General features: G+C 38.9%; 1 protein-coding gene across 2 annotated transcripts in view; it reads left to right on the forward strand.

Annotated features, from left to right (window-relative positions):
* EFNA5 (ephrin A5) overlaps nucleotides 1-12850 on the forward strand; it is a 231308-nt gene extending 218458 nt beyond the window's left edge. The window contains exons 3-5 of one of the 2 annotated variants that reach the window (XM_068422726.1): nucleotides 2906-2971; nucleotides 3365-3445; nucleotides 8681-12850. In XM_068422726.1, coding sequence (XP_068278827.1) covers nucleotides 2906-2971; nucleotides 3365-3445; nucleotides 8681-8802 — 269 coding nt within the window. In that variant the 3' untranslated portion in view covers nucleotides 8803-12850. The remainder of the gene's footprint in view (nucleotides 1-2905; nucleotides 2972-3364; nucleotides 3446-8680) is intronic. The other variant, XM_068422727.1, reaches the window with a different exon arrangement.
* Nucleotides 12851-17763: the final 4913 nt, after the last annotated feature.

The raw sequence follows: 17763 nt of genomic DNA on the forward strand, positions 1-17763 counted from the left end.
ACACAGAAGAGAACAGAACAATACTGACAAGCTTACTGCGATGTGTGTGAGGGGAGGACAGATGATATGAGCCAACCTGACTCTTCCCTGTGGGTGATACCTCTGGTCTTAAAGCAAATACTGCAACTGGTCTGTGTTTTTTCTTTTAAGATGAAAAGGAGAAGGGAGAGGGAGGGAGAAGAAGAGGAGAAAAAAAATTGATTGCAGTCATCCAGCTTGGCAAACAGTTCTTAATTTCTCAGGAACACCAAAGAGGTTACAGTGTGTCCCTTTATCACCTTGTTCTTGGTTGTTGAGGCAGATGTGAGAGCAGAACAATATGTCACTTGTTTTATTTTTTTTTATTATTCTTTGTTATTCCTTCTGAAGGAGTAAAACACTGATTAAAGAAGAATCTTTCTGGGTTTACTGCAAACATTGACAGTACATAACTTCCCTTGAAAGGAAAAAAGCACTTTTTCATACTTATAGCTAAAACTGTGTCAGTTTCTGGGACGATGAGTTAAGTGCAACTGCTATGGTTGCCATAGGACTGCAGCCGATGATATAGTCTAGTATGCAAACTGTGTGAGGACTGGTGGAAAAAGATTTAAGCAGGGAACCAATTTTAATATTTTTCTTCCAAAGAACATGGCAATCGCTAGCTGTTTGTTCTGAAGTGTGTGCGAATATTATGCACACTTGTAAACTTTATATGTACGAAGCATTAATTTTCTGTTTCTTCCGGATAGAATATTGTTAGCTATCCTAGCTAGTCAGTGGTATACTAGTTAGTCAGTGACTAACAGAGTATTCTAATAAAGATCAGTGAGCCCAAACGTGCTTATTTTATGGACATAAACAACAGCATGTAAGCATCAAAGCTAAACTTGCCTTTAGATAAATGTGTGTCATGATGCACTTCTGAAATAATTTCTGAGCAGGAAGAATCCATAGGTAATGAAATTACTGTATGGACTCTATTTCGGCTAATGTTGGAAATGTTATTCCCACCTTTATACTGGTAATATGGTAATGACTATAGGATTCTTATCTTTTGAAAAATCTACAACGGCCTGTTTAGTCTGAGCAAAGCATTTAGCCAGTTGCATATATTCAGTGAGGGGCACAGAAAGGACACAATTTCCTGAATATAACCACAAAGTGCAAATATTGTGCCCTAAATAACACACCAGTTACTGCAAATGTCAGTAGAGGAGTTTTTTCTGACTTTGATTTAGTAAAAGCCTACAGCAAAGCCAGCTGTTAACACTTCTTAACTGCTTGTCATTGTGAAGGGGGGGAACATCATTTCTACACACTTTTGTCTTTTGATTAAAAGAGAGAAACAATTTTTCAAGCACTTCCCAACAGGTGCACAACCACAGTATTAGCTGTATTGGACTCTCACTTTGCTCGTTTTTTGTATTTGTACTGAATTTGCTGGTTCTTCTTGGTAAATTCTTCTCGGAAAAATCTGTCGTCTGCGTTGGAAACATATCATCAAAGACTCAGGGAATTCATTTCAAGTTAGCTGAGGAGCCCTTCAAGTGTGAGCTTAGCATGAAGACAAAGAGAGTGCATTCATAAGTATGTATAAATCATTGTAGTTATTTGTCACAAACAGGGACAGAATTAATAAAAATGGATGAAACAGTGATAAACAGAACAAACTATATTGCCAGACCAATCAAGAAACAAGACAGCTTCCAATAGTTGCCATTTTCTGCAAAAAAACAACTTGTTCTGCCCTAGTACCTAGCTTTTTGAATGATGGGGGGGACTAGGCAATGAAATAAAAATTACTTTGCAGTTCTTCAGGCAACATTTTTCAGCCATAGCTTTTGAAGGTTTTCTCAAGGGCAGAAAAAATAAAAGTGTGTGCAAATGGTCTTTCACAAGTGAAAATCTGCATACCCAAGTCAAGTTGCTTGGTTGCCAGTATGCATGTTGAACTGCAGACCAATGTACAATTTCAAAATTGTACCAACGTGATCAGATTGGCAGACAATATACTAGGGAGTCCAGTCTGTGGTGACAGGCAGGTGTATTTCCCTATGATGATGTATTTTGAGGCAAGCACAATTCTAGAAGGGAAGTTTTCACAGCAGCACTTGTTCCTGGGAAATAAGTAGGTGCTGACACTAGTCCTATGTGTATGATCTTTTGCATTAGTGATATACATGTTGTTTTCACTTATTGTTTTTCTCCTAATACAGTAAGTACTCTTAAAATTAAGAACTTTGAATGGGAAATTAGGAGGGAGGGCAGAAGGAAGGAATAAGCTGGTTTTAGTTTGTTAGTTATATAGCATGGGAAATCATGTTTTGACTGAAGCAAGAGAAGTATTTTCTCAACAAAGGCAGATGTGTTGGAGCATATGGAGGCTGATTTTGCTGTAGAATTTAATGGTGTGTATTTCTACTTTTGTGGGAGTAGATACATAGTTCTATTTTTAGCATTATCACCTTCAGTGTCGTTTTGTTTTTTCATCCCTTTTTGGGTTCCTGAAGCCTCTGGCCTAGTGTTTCAAGACTAGCTTTTCTCTAGGTAATCTTAATTATTCTGAAGTATAATTTTTCAGAGTAGACACATGCATTACAGCAGAAACCATATTAAACAACCTCTTGAGAAAAAGGTGTGGAAAGGTGAAAGGAGATAATGAAACATTGAAAATACCATGTGCTTTACTTCTTCCATGTAAAATAATTAAAAAAAAGGAATTAGAATAAAATCCGAAGTTTTTTCTCTGCTTTTGCATAATCAAGCTACTTTGTGCACTTGAAATGCTTACATGCAGAGCCTGAAATGTGTCCAGCCCTTCAGATGAAGGGAGGACAAAGGATGTTTTATTTTAGCACAAAAGGTGATTTGCATTTTCACTCTCTTACTCTTCCATTTGTCTTTGCTTCTTCCCCATTTACAGCTTCTGCGATCCCAGATAATGGAAGGAGATCCTGTCTAAAGCTTAAGGTCTTTGTGCGACCAGCAAGTAAGTTCTTCACATTAAGCTTTCAAGGGCGGCTTTGTAGCGCATGCTTTACTGTGTGGTCTAGCAAACAGCAGTAAATCTTTTTTTTACTGTTAAATCTTGTGTATCTGTTCTGTACAGCAACATTTGTGTTACAATTTTCATCGTATTTTCTTATCATTTTTCATAAGCTTTGTTTTAGTTACATGGCGGTTGCTAACTTGTTGTTTCTTAAACTGTTGTGCAAATGGAAGACCATGCTGGCATTTGGACAAGTGCCACAGACTTTAAAATATGAATATGTTTAATTATATATAGTAAATAGAGAGAAAAAAGAGAGAGAAAAAAACAAAAGTGGGGAGTTTAAGGGTGTCTCACTAACATATTTGGCTGTTATCTCTATTTTTGTTATAGACAGCTGTATGAAAACTATAGGTGTTCATGATCGTGTTTTCGATGTTAACGACAAAGTAGAAAATTCATTAGAACCAGCAGGTTAGTATGCTCAGAGAATCTCTTTTAACAAATGCGTGTACCCCTCTGGTGCTTTAGTACTTTTTTTCCTCTTCTCTCTGCATGCTTTGCATGGTACAACTGCTCTGCTTTTGCACATTCCAGTGTTATCCAGTGCTAATATCTCCAGTGCTATCTCTTATGGTATATTTCCTGTATCCTTGTTTAATGCAGGGGAGGAAAAATGTTGCTTTATTTGGTTTTTGGGTGACATGGTTTAATAAAATATGGTGTGTGCCAGTGTAAAATTTTCACCAGTATCCTGAAGTCACTGGCCCATCCAAGCCAAACACCCAGCATATTGGCAAAACACTCTATTTACTAACTGGGCCCAAAGTTTTAGAAATAAAGTCGATGGGCACACTTCATATATTATTTGCTTTCAAAAGACTTTCAGAAAAACAGAACCACTGCTTGTTTAATGCTGGTGCATGACACAGGCATGCAACTGACAGTTAGTGTTTAAGTAAGAAATTAGTCCTTTAAAATTATATACATTTGTACATATATTTGGTTAGGCAAAGTATCATTTTTACATATGTGCATGCACACACATATGCTCTGATATATATAAAATCCTATCCTGTTTTTATTGAAGCAAACTTAATTTTGGAGGGCTTTTCTGTCTTTTTTTTGCAAAACACTGTCTTAAGAATAAGAAAAGAATAATGCTTGCTATGATAAAATCCTTCATCTGCCCTGGGCAAAGTTGCATTAACCTCCACCATCAGTCACAGAATCACAGAATCACAGAATGTTCGGGATTGGAAGGGACCTCGAAAGATCATCTAGTCCAATCCCCCTGCCGGGGCAGGATTGCCTAGACCATATCACACAGGAACGCGTCCAGGCGGGTTTTGAATGTCTCCAGAGAAGGAGACTCCACAACCTCTCTGGGCACATCAGTCAAGCTGATGTGTCTCTGTGTGGAAAGTGCATGTGTCTTATTTGTATGGCTCAGGTTTATGACAGATAGAAGCATGTTTAATTGTAGTAATCCCACCAACTTCAGTGGGATGGCTCATCACATAAAATTAGGTGGGTACGTAGGAAAAGTATTTGCAATAGTAGTATTACCTGTTTGTTTTATATGTACCTACACACTGGTCACACATTGTTGTATTCGAGCCTCAATACTAAAATACACAGTTAAATAAACAAATTATACCAGAAAAAATTACACACATACCATTTAGTACGTACCCTGAAGAACAGGTTGCCAAGTTCTTTTTTTTTTCCCTCTTACGCTATTTGAGAGAGACTTCTCCTTTGGTATGAAGCAACATGCTATTTTTTCGCTCTTAGTTATTTGCAGTTCCTTTAACTAAAACTCATTATTTATACAGAAGTTATCCAGTTTGAGTGATTTACCTATGGATACACAATAAATTTTATTACTTTTCTTTAGGAGGATTTTCAGAACTCTACTAAAAATTTTGGGTTTGAGAATCAAAGATGTTCTCTAAGCAAATCTAAATGCAAGGAGAGTGCATTTGCAGTAGATACATTTATACATTTATTAACAGTATTCTTCTACAGAAGTCACTAGGATGATCTTTCCTTACCTCTAGGTAACGTATGAATCTAGAAGCTCAATGCACTTTTTTACGTTTCGTGATTTGGTGAACATGGACTAATTAATTTGTATTTCTCCTGTTACTGGGTTGCAAAAGAGATCATCCGAGTAATAAATGCCTGATTTTAGTGAACTCACTGAGCATTTTTTTTGAGCAGTGCTGCTCACTTCCCATTGAATGGCTATATCTAACACCATCACAAAAACATATCATTAGAAAGCAGCGGGCAAACCAAGGAACCAAAATTATACAGAGCATCCTACAGTTTGAGTTGAAATACTATGTGTATTACCAGGAGGAAATGATACCTTTAATGAGAAGGTTTGGTACCAAAAAGGTCTCACTCCTGACATCAGTGTATATTTGCATTATTATTTGGACCAGTCACCATTAGATAATCAGTCATTCCCAGATCTGCCAACTGCTGTCACACTTTTCTGTTATTAGGCTGTTAGACTTGCTGCTGCCTTGGTGGATCTTGTTGCATGTGATCTGTGCCGTGTACTAAGTTACCTGCCTCTGGCATGCACCTTCTGCTTCTGTGCTCTCTTCTAGCCTGCCACTGTCTTCTTCCACAGTAGACAGAAGAATTGGGAGGCAGGAGGGTCATGTTCAGTAGATTCCTTACCATCACCTTTCTTTTAAAAATCACTATTTGTGTAGTTTTTGAATCCTTGTAATTTCACTGGTTTTATTCAGGAATTTGTAGGAAACTGGTCTATAGAGATCACACTTGTTTCAGAAATTATGAAAGTAATTGGCCCTATTCCTGTTCTCCCCTTCTCTTCCTCCTTAATAATGAAACTGAATAGTCCCTAAACAAAAATTGCAGGTGTGCATATCTGGAAAAATTATACCTGAAGCATATGATGTAAAGCTATGTGATCTGGAAAATTCATTACAGTAAAAATAATTTTTTCTAATTACTGCTCGCATTCCCAGTCTTTTGCAGTGACCTTCCAGATTTTACTCAGGAATTTTGTCCTCTTTATCACTTGCCTTCAGCGTTTAAAATAAAGCAAAACCTTTTCCCTAAGCATTTAATATTGTGCAGTGTTATAACTCTGCACCTCCAAGGAAAATCATATTTGTAAAGTGATTTTGAGAACTACAGATGAATTGTGTGCTCTAATATAGAAGTGCAGAGACCTTGGGACTGCATTGACAGAAAACCCAGATGATTTTGTGAAAGAAACCCCTTAATGTTGCATGAAAATTAATTCTCCTCTGAAGAATGGCTTTATAAAATTGGAATCATTGAAGATCTCCATATTTTTCATTCAAGAGAAGTAATCTTTTTAGTTTAGGGCTTTTTCGTTGATTTTTTTTAGCAGTAGCCAGTGTTCCAGTCTTGGCAGTATCTGATAGTCAAAGAGAATGAGGATTTATTACTGCTGTACACTAGTTCTGCCCTATTGTGTTTTAGTGCTGACTCATGGATGTAATTAGGACAAAAACGTTGACATTCACTGTTGCAAATTCAGACGTACTTGCAATTCTATTGGTGATGCAAGAGGTAGAAGATAATGCACATCATTCTCCCCTGTAGTTTTAGTTCATCAGCAGTGAGTAAATGTTTCCAAATTGGAAAGAGCTGACTCTAAATATATGAAAATAGGTAGAGCTGACAGTTAGAACAGGGATATTTTTCCCGCGTAACTTATTAGAGCATGATTTAATTGAGAAGCTGCTTTTGTCAAGTACTGTATTCTCATTGCAGTATCACCAAAGGACAAGAATGTAACTCAGAAGTGAGGTGCGAAACAGCTTTTGGTACTGACAACCACTGGAACTGGCAGTTTTCAGTAGCCAGCATTCACTGAAATTTTTAGATTCCTTTGGAATAATTCTGGAGTAAAAATATTAGGGCCTCATTCAGGGCTCAAGTGCCTGGGAGGGTCTCCCTGCTATACATGGTGAGGAGCTGTAACCAATGTCATTCCAGCCAGTCTTTCCCACTGACATCAGTGGGACTTTCATTTGATGATGTCCCTTTCTTACAAATGTGAACATTTGTAAGCTGAGTTTTTACATCTGAACATTTACAGCTGATCAGTGCTTGCTTTTCATACTTTTGCCTTCAGCAGCACTGATGACCTGTTGATAAGCCTGATTCGATTGTAGCATCAGTTAGTGCTGGGAAAAAACGTGGTAGATTGCTAACCCAGTTTACTGTGCATCTTGCTGTGTAACCGGACTGGGGCTGAAGAGCCTATTAACCTAAATTATGCTAAGTACTCTACCTGCTTTTGTGCTAGGCACCAGGGTATGAAGGGAAGGGAGCTTATTTCTAGCTAAAGCTAAGTGACGTGAAAGGCTCCATGCCGAAGCAGTATGATGATCCCAGTGCCTTTTCCCTTAGTGCCTTTAATTGGAATTACACATCTCTCACTCAGTGTAATCATGGCAGTGCAATTTGTTGAGATGGGAGCTACGAGACAGATACATTGTAGGTATGTCGACACCTCTCATAAAATGGGGGAGCTTATTACACTAAGTAGTGAGATACTATTAATTTTCCTGGAAACTTAAGCACTCTAAAATAAGTTATGAATATATTTTGAGGCCACTTCACACTTCCTAAAATGGTTTAGCTGATTTCATTCATTTAGTACTAAGAAAATTCAAACCCAGAGCTGACTTTTTATGGCAAACCTCAGCCAGATTACTTTTAAAATAGCCAAATTAGATAGCTGTGGATGTGGAGGGCTTTGCAGAGAAAATTACCACACCTATAACAACAATAAAGTTGAATTTGACTTTATCTACCTTTTTTATGGTACAAGCTGTGGCTTTAAGGCTGATTTTTAGTTTACAAAAACTAAACAAAGCTTTGTTTAATGTAATAAATTTAGTATTTTCTACTGTGTTCTCTTCTGCCACTAATGTATAAGCATGTTTTCCCAACTCAGCTGGTTCTTTTTTTTCATTAGTTTTAGTGGCATATATGTAAATCTGTATTTTGTGTACCATAAAAGGTAGTCTGTTACCTGTGAAGTTTTCCAGATTGAGTTTATAAAATTTTATATGTGTTTTATAAAGTCAGAGATTGTCATGTGTTAGCCTTTAAAATTCTGTCTTCAAGAAAGGGAGACTGGTCTTATATCCCCTGCATATCCCCAAATGCAGTATACTTCAGTGGAAATTTTATGCGTGGAAGTGGAATACATGCTTGGGCTTACAGGCTGTCGTTTCAAATTCAGGAGCCAAAATCTGTAACTCATAAGAGGATTAACTGCAAAATTAATTCTGAGCATGTGCAGCTCTTCTTCAAGCCCTTTTGAAAATTAGGTGTTCTTATTTAGCTGCCTCACTATTGACATTGCTGTCTAATGAGCCATCCAAAGCTAGAGCTACAGTGTTTTATTAGAGGAGGAATCTTTCATTCTTCAATCTGCTGAAATCAGACTTACTTTATGCTCCTCTGGTCTTCAGCGGGAGTTTTGCCAGCAAGAAATGCAGGACTTGGCCCCAAGTTGGTTACATAATGAGGTATTACACGCTTGTGAAAGTCAATGACAGCACAAGGTTCATTGCCCTATTTCATAAAGGCACTGAAATCTACTTACAGTTGTCAGCTCAGTGAGAGTTTATTAAGGATGCAAAATCTCATTGGAATGTATGCTTTCTGTTTGAACAGATGATACCGTACATGAGTCAGCCGAGCCATCCCGTGGTGAGAATGCGGCACAGACACCAAGGATACCCAGCAGGCTTTTGGCAACTCTATTGTTCCTCCTGGCAATGCTTTTGATATTATAGCACAGTATGTTCCGGCAACCTGTCGCAGAAAATATCAGAGTCTTGGAACATCAAAGATCCACCTAACTGCTCATCCCAGGAAAGGGACTTTATTGTTTTTGCAGATGTCAAATTGTTATTTTTTCCTTTTCCCTTTTCTTCTCCCTTTTAGCCTGAACTCAGCAAAAATTTGAAGGGGATAACTAGATTCAGCACCCATCCCTGCCTACCCTGTGACTTTCTTAACCCCTCTATATAAATAAAAGGACTCCAAATGAAAATGCCAAACTAAAATAGTGACACTAGTGATTCTTATTTTCCTCTGCATTCTCCTTTAAGAAGTCACCTCTGTTAGCTCACTATGTCACCCATATATGGACAAGGAAGACTAGTGGCAGATGCAGTCAGTGAAGGATAAGCAAGTGAGTGAAAGCCTGGGAGAGTTTTTCTCTCCGATACAATATTTATGCCTTCTCGTTCAGCACTGTAGGATGATCATGCAAGGCATCGTGCCACCATGTCAGGACTGGAGGCAAAATAATAAGAACAGATATAATATAACACCATATCCTCCAGGAGTTTCTAAATGAACAGACTTCTGAAAGGGAAAGACAATGTTTCTTATAGGACTGTCTTGAAACATCTTTGACAGTAAAATTTGTGCTCACAAGTAGAAATGCTGTCTTTGGTGAGAGGGGGAAGTTAGTATTTAGGAATGTTAGCACACAGCAGGCAAGGTCAGATTTAGGAAACTTCACTGGGGGTGGGAGTGCCTCTGTTATTTCGTTTTAAGGGGATAATGCACACCGGATTATTTTCTTTTAAAACAAATCACCGTGGTGCTACAATTTTTTTCTTGAAATGCAGAGGCACTTTTGAGAATAAAGTGACCTTCCCCAGCGCTGACTTAGTAGCCGATAGCCTTGGATGCTGCTCTGGGTGTTAATACATGCTAAGAGAGTACATCAGTGGCCAGAGGAAACATGTTTGGGACACAGGATCTCCAGTGTGCTCTTGATTTGTCTCTCCTGCAAGTTCCTCAATCATGGGAATAAACCACGCATAGAAGAATCCAGGACAGTCTAGTAGCATTGTTTGGTGGGGGGAAAGAAAAGAAGTGTGGAATACAAATTCAAGTGTTGATTTTTTATCTTTTCCCCTTCAAGCACAGTTTGAAGAGTGGAGGAAACGTGTTTATCATCCAGAGATAAACTAGATGGGCTCCCAAAGACTTAACAAAATATTTTTTTAAAAATCCGCTAGAGTAGAAAATACATTATTTAGATATACTTTATGCTGAGAGTGAGTATATTTGTTTGTCCTATTTAAACATGTGAGAGAAGTGGTAACCCTTGATGCAATTAGGAAATGGGACTGTCTTGTTTGTTTGGTGGAATTAGGAGTGACCCTGTTTAAGGAATCTGGGCCTTGGCTAATGTAGAACTTCAAAAGTCACTTGCCAGGAAATGCAAGCCTTGGGGTATTTTTTGGATAGGCTGCTGTGAAATTTGAACTGCTAAGCATGATCAGGGAAATATCAGACCAAGACTGAAACAGAGCTTTTCTAACAAAAACTGTGGTAATTATGTTGAATGTGAAACAAAAGATGGAGCACATTCAAACCAAACAAGAGTTTTCTATATTAATTCTGAAGAAAAATTCTGCTGTAACAAAATCGAGTGATACCATTAATGGACAGATCTTTGTGGGCCTTTTTTAATGAAGAAAAGCTTTCCAGAAGTTGAAGCAGCCCACTATTGAAAAAAGGAGGAAAGAAGGAAATAAAGTTAAGAATGTAAAGGAAGGTTTTATGTGTGCTAAACTATGATCTGGACTTGCCTGATACCATACAACGCAGTCATTAATGCAGGGCCTGTGCTTGCAGGAGGAATGTAGGAAATTTCCTCTAGTGTGAAGTGCACGCAGTAAAGATATGCAGTCAAAAACAGTGAAGGGAAGTCATCATCTCATTACAGGCTATCTGGTACTTTTCTCTCTTTAATGTGGATGTGCTTGGTACACACACTAATACTTCCTGTAGGTAGGAATTAAAAAGCTTTGGTTAAGGTGAGCTTAATCAAAATGCACCTTATCAAATGGATTATTAACCAGAGCACAGATAATATTGCATGATAGGTAGCCATATTAAAATGATTCATAGCAATTGCAGGCAGTCGTACCAGTAGCACCAATTTGAGGTGGAAAAGGTGACTTTTTTTTCATCCTTTATATCTGAATGATGGCAGAGTTGAAGATGTACATTTATCCACAGCAAATGATTTTCGCTAGTGTTACTCCTGGTAAAATTCAACCCTTTGTTTTATCACAGAGCCTTGCTGGGTAGATGAGGAACAACAAGAATGATGCAGCTGCAAGGCAGGTCCCTGTGCTGCCTGAGCATACCAGACCCTATCAGTGTGATACCTGATGGCATCAGGCAATCCCAGTCATACCAAGTACATAAATGCTAATGGGCTTTGTGTTGCATTGCAAATGTCTGGATGCTTTAAATGCAGATGTTGGTGCAAATTAAGGAGATTTCTGCTCCTTTCCCTTTTATCTGCTCCAGCTCAAGTCTGAAGGACTGATTCTCCTTCAGCTGAGGTGGCTTACTTACCCCCATGACCTGCACTCCTGGCTGCCAAGGCATTGCAATGTGAAGCAGGGAAATAGGGATCAGTCAGTTTAGTGGATACTGTGTATCCTTTAATAGACAAGGTAACATTTCGTGTTAGTTTAGAATATTGTTTTGTACTGTACTTGCTTGGATGGCGAAGGAAAGACAAGTAAAACATAAAGCTATGTTCTTTAAATTCTGTATTATTAGCAACCTCTGTTGTATATAGTGTTTGATAATAAAGTATTAATTTGATTCTTATGTCTTTTGTAAGTAAGAACAATAGACTTTCAGGATATTAAAATCACACGTTGATTACAAGACAGAGCTTTGAAGCATCAAGTGTGATCATGGCTGAGAACTGAGAGACAAGTGGCCATGACACTGCAGCATACAGGACTCATCTTTGAAAATCGTTCATCTATTGCAAGATTTCACAATGTCAAGACCTGGAACAACATGACTTTTAATGATCAATGTTTTGTCCTCAGTGTTTAAAGGTCTGATGTTGGAGCCCTGTGGTTTCTGTGTTAGTTTTTGTTCTTTTGTATCATGTTTGTTTCTAAAAAGGCTTTGGGGATATAACAACTCTTCTGTTATTTTCTTTGTTTGTTTCTTATTTTTTCCCCCTCCTGTTTTCCTTCTAGTTTTGTTTCCATTAATAGTTTTTTCCAGAAAGGATCTTGCCAGTGCCATGTGCGATATATGTATGTGTTTGTTTCCAAAAGAACTAGAAACAAATTTGGGAGGTACTGAGAGTAGCTGAGTAGATTGTTTCCTTTCCTATATAATTGTGGAAGGAAAATGGTTGTATTTGTACCTGTTGATTCCCACCCCTAACTCTCAAAACTGAACTTAATCCATTGCTTTGTCAGAGCTATGGTTCAGTCACTTTCAGAGGCTTAGAGTGTTAACTCTTCCCCTCCTTTCATTACACTTGGATTTTGTAATCACCAGTTTTAATGTACAACCCTCCACACTTCTCTTCCCTCTTCCTGCCCTTCCTCCTCTGCCACCCTCCTCCTTTTTTATTTTGGAGCTGTGAATGGGCAGATCTGTTTCTAGTCTGGCATCACTGAGTTTTTCCCATGAATTCGCCCTCGAGCTTCTCGATGTGAGACAAATCTCCCTACAATAAGCTTGCTGCCATTGTCTGTACAGTTTAATAGATGCTGGCATGTTGGAGGTTACCCATGAGTCTGCAAAATCCGCTTTCCATGCTTACTCTTGACATCCCATTGAAGACACTCATTGTGTATGCATCTGGGTATGAAAGTCCAGCTCAGTGTGGTCCTGTGCTTGTACTGCCCTGCTTTGCAGTTTCTTTGCACTTATTCATTGAGTGCTGGTTTTGAAATGCTTACATTATATGAACTTAAAAGAAAATGTTAAAAAAAAAAACAAAACACCCAAAATCCCTGCCCCATAAGATCTGTGTTTGTATATACACGTGTCCGTACAATTATACTTAAATAAAATTAAAGATTTTCATCATTTTAATTGGTTCTCTTAGGCTACACTTTTGTTCAATGAATTACGTCTTTATTTTGGGGGCTGTTTGTGCCTACCTTGCATATTTGTGGGCCATGGAAAGCAATGAGGAGTATGAGTGGGAAAGTGTGAAGAATGCGGTGGGCACAAAGACTGACTAACTGGAGCTGTAACTACCAGCATTCTGGCTGATCTAAAGCCTGGCTGCTCTGCTTCTCACCTTTTTTTATGTGTTTGTAGCTATTCCAAACACTTGAGAGAGTAAAAAACTATGTCAATCAAGTGCGGGAGCGTTACATGGTTTCCATCATCACTTTCGCCCTGCTCTGGGCTTCCTGAGCAGTCGTCCTTACTCTCCTGGGTATCAGGTTGTATGGTGTAACTCTTGCTTCTTGAGGAATAGAGCCAGCCCCAGAGGTGTGCCAACAGGGCAGTTGCACATGGGGCCCTTCTACGCAGGATGTCCCTCAGACTGACAAAGAGGTGGGGTTGCAAGTGGCTTTGAAATTTCAGCCATGTTTTTCTTTACAAAAGGGAGGAAAAGGGCTGAGAGCAGTTGGAGCCTCATGGGTGGGAGAATTTGAGCAGGGTGCCTCCTGAAGGGAAGAGGAAGAATGGGGAAGCGACTGGCTGGCCATTTCTCCTCCTCCTTTCCAGCCCTGCCCCTAGAGGCTGATGTAGTGCCTCTAAAGATGCACAGGAGTGGATTGGGGTTGACTTGTGTTTAGGTCTGAAATGGTTGTCTTTGGCAATGCCCATTCACTAACCGTGTGATAGGTTTAACCTAAGAATTTAGGTCATCGAAGTGGGGGGGCACTTACCAAAACCTATAATACATGCACTGTGAATTCAAAACTCAGCTGTAATTACACCGTGTTAGCATGAAACTCACTGAAAGCTTTTTATTAAATTTAATTAGTTGACAGGACAGCAAGTACTAATTATAACTTACTCTAACCTTCTTTACAAATGAGAAGTGACAGCGTGGTGAGAGGAAAAGGGTGTGTGAGTATTTGATACAAAGAATTGATGCACCAGATTTCTTTCCTCTAGAGCTGTGATGTTACTACCAGGGCAGGGTTATAAGTGACACATGTTCAGTATGTCTTAACATAATAGCCATGTCCAGAAAATATCCTGCAGTCTGACACACTTAATAGCCTTTGTTCAGAAGACACTCTGCTTTTGCTGAGAATGGTATTTCATTTTTCTGCATTAGCGTGCACAATGAGCCTTTGTGCTCCCTCATCTTTCCTTCTGCAGAATAATTCTGCTCACAGTGTACCTCTGAGGGCATTCTTAGGAATATTCAGGCATGCATCATACCACTATGATATGGTTATGTGCCAAAGTGGTTTTATTCATTCAAAACAAAGCTTTAATTCATATAGGTTAGAGAAGTAACCAACTAGGATGGTTAAATTTTTTTTACAGGCTTTAACAGCACAGGATTGAGAAGTGCTTCCTTCCTTATAACTACTATTTTTGTTTAGTTTGAAACATGATTTAACTTTGTGTTATAGGTGTATTCCTAAGAGCCCAGATCAAGACTCAGTCTTCACTGTAAAGGCTGCAGTACAGACAGCTCTTGTAGGAGACAGCTATTTATGATTGTTGGCTTTCAGCATCATTTTGATTTGCTACTACAAATCAAAGCAAGCTGTTTTGTATCACCAATTTAAAATTTTTATTAAAATTTCCTCCTAGACCATGTAGAAGCTTTTAAAATATTTCTTAGATGCAAAAATATCTTTTAAAGAAAAATCAAAATGGAAATGGTACTGCAAAAATATTGAAGGGGTAAACAAGTTTTTTTGTTGGTTCCCTCCCCCAGATAAATCTGTTAGCTGACGGGTACTGTCAGTCGTATTTCATTCAGAAGAATTCAAAACACAAGATAACAGACACCAGCACAACTTGAAACACTCATTTTTCCTATGATGGTTCTTCAAGCAAGTTCTCATGTCATTTGGTTACGCAAGGAGGAATATGAATACAAGAAATTGCAGGGCGGCAAGCTAGATGTATATTTGGAGGGAAAGAAGAATTTTCTGTTTTGTCTAGAACACTGCCTTCAAGATCAGTGTAGAATGATTTCTAGATGCTTATCCACCTTGTAATGTATCTCTGAAGTAAAGGAAGAAAGGTACCTCTTTCTGTATATACAATCTTATGTGCATTCTCACACACATATTCAAAGTATGCGCTACCTAAGTGCTATTTTGTGGGACACACTTGCCTACTTAGCAATATATATTTTACAGTACTAATTTTAACATTTAAACACATTTCCTTATGCACAGACGAAACTGCTGTTGGCAGAACTGAAGTTTTTGTCTGGATGGTATTTGTAAAAGGAAAGGCCAAGTAAATTGATACGATACTGTAGGTATAAGCATCCCTCATTTCCTTCTGCTGCTGAGAACCAGTTGTGCCTTTTGTTCTCATGTACTGTAACTTGCAGTATCTTAACTAAAGCTTCAACTAATTACTGATCACCTGGTTCAAGAAGTTTAGGAGGCTTTTTTTTTTTTCCCCTCACTGTCACTTTACCTAGTGCAAAACAAAGGAATGAGAAGTCTAGAAACAATGCAACAAAAGCAAAGCATTTTTGGGCCTGCAGTCACAACCCTGATGTGACACTGAAGTTCCAATCCTTTTTTACTTGGGTATTGGGAATAAAAGGAGTGCTACATATTGCAAATGGCTAGCTGTGGTCCTGCAGCAACTGTCCTTGCCTGAGGAGGGTCAGAAGAATCAGACCCTTGGCTGGGTGTGAATGCTTCAGTGAAAACTTGGCATGTTGTGGATTAAATAGCACTGCATGTATTGCAATGCTTTTGTTTGCTACAATAAGGATGGAGAAGGGGTGGGGAAGAGAGAGCTCATTCAGTCACAGATGACTAAGCAGCAGTGAGAAGTACACAGCCGACTTTGAGCCAAGGAAATGGCTACTGGTGTCAACTGTCCATGAGTAGAAGTCTTGCTTATTTGTTGAAATTCATAAAAACGTTAAATAGAAAATCTGCAAGGTGCCAGACTGTGTTCTCTATAAGTGGTCCTCTGGTCAAGCATTATACTCTTGGAAGTCAGGGAAAGATTTAGCATTCAGTCAGACCAACATTGATCAGTTTTGAAAACCTGCTAGCGTTTAAAAACATGCACTTCACCTTGCCGTTCTAAAACAGGAAAAACTTGAAATCTTGCACTCTGCAAGGCTCCTCAAGACTGTATCTGGAGCTGCAGCATGTGGAGATGGCAGCTCAGGATTTTGAAGAACCAGGCCCTTGTGAGACGTCTCCCCCTATTGCTGAGCACTCTATGTAGCAAATACTTTAATAGTGTTTTTTAAACTTGGTTTTCTTTCTTTTTTTTACTTCTGTTTTTAAACTTGTTGTTGTTTTCTCTTTGCCATCAAAAAGATCCTGAAGGTGAATCAGGAGTGCAGAGCGCAGATAAACTGACTTTCAGGGGGCAGGATACAGGTACATTTCGATTTAGGACCACTGCAAAGAGATGGCTGCTCTGTCTTAAAATGGATTGAACAAGAGTCTGGATCATGCACAAGGTTAATGGTTAGATGTTAAATATGAGGCAAAGCTGGATGAACCCATGCAGTGATGCTTATCAGGTTTTGTGCATTAGTTGTATGATATTCTGGTTCTGGCACATGCTTGCATTACAAAAGGCCTTGTATTCCCCTTGATATAGAAGCCAAAACAAGCATGCATATCATCATTGCTAGTGAATACGTGCCCCTTTTGTTGTTTATTTAATTAGTTATTCTGCATTTATTTATGGGTTAAAAAAAGGAAAACCGTGCACATTTCCTGTGCTCTGGTCTCATTAGCCAGATTTTCTCAAAACTCTTGTACTCGAGAGAAGTTTTGCCAAGTGGCTAAATGAAATGCACACAGTATGAATATTTTTGCTGTTTTAATGATGGGATTTTTGCATCCATGAATAATAAAGGTTTTAACAAGAACAGATAATGAGATTGGCACAAAACAGTGAAGTGGTTAATACAGCAACGTCTCGGTGCAGGGACTCCATTGAGAGCAGCAAGCAGTGAATGCCTACCTCCCCTTCCTCTTCCTCTAGCACCAAAATTAGTCTGATAGGACATGCAGATCTTTTAGATAGCTTTGCAGAAAGCAGGTGTTTTATCTATGCTTTGTGCCATGGCCACCTCTTACATGCTCCGTTTGAGAAAGCTCATTTTTCACTAACAAAGGGCCTTCAACTTTTTAACACTGTTTGTTTCAGATACTGTCCAGCAGTGTTTGCATTTAAATCTGAAGCTGCCACTTTGCTTTGTCTGTTCAGGAGCAACTGACTGACAAGTGTTTACAAGATACAGAGGTTTGGGGGCCGTAAGTCAAACCATCATGGTTCTCGTGAGCTGAGGCAGGGAAGGGCAATCCCTGCTCCTCCCTGTTACAGCTGAATGATGCTGAAGGGAGATTTCTTTAAGGTCTCATCTTTGGTTAGGTACAGGGAAGCTGCAAGGTCCTAAAGACCATGACCCTCTTTGTTTATAGACACAACTACTAAAAGCCTAATCTCTTTAGTGCCAAAAAGTGAGATGCTGTAAGGTCACTATAATGGCACACTTGGAGGGAACACTGAGCATTTTACTCTCTGATGAATTTTAGGGCAAGGGTTTATTATATGTTTACTATACCTAGGTGTGCTGGACCTGTGGGAGCTGGTGTCAGGCAATGTACGTGTAGATAAGCAATGCCAAACAAGCAAACAAAGGAACACCCACTTAAAAGACCTGTGTGCTCACCCTTTCTCTCTTAGCCAGCACCTCCCTGCACTGTCGTCTTGACAGACTGCTTCACTTCCATCCCTGCTGCCACTCTCCCAGT

Source organism: Nyctibius grandis, chromosome Z, assembly GCF_013368605.1.
Source record: "Nyctibius grandis isolate bNycGra1 chromosome Z, bNycGra1.pri, whole genome shotgun sequence".
NCBI lineage: Eukaryota > Metazoa > Chordata > Aves > Nyctibiiformes > Nyctibiidae > Nyctibius > Nyctibius grandis.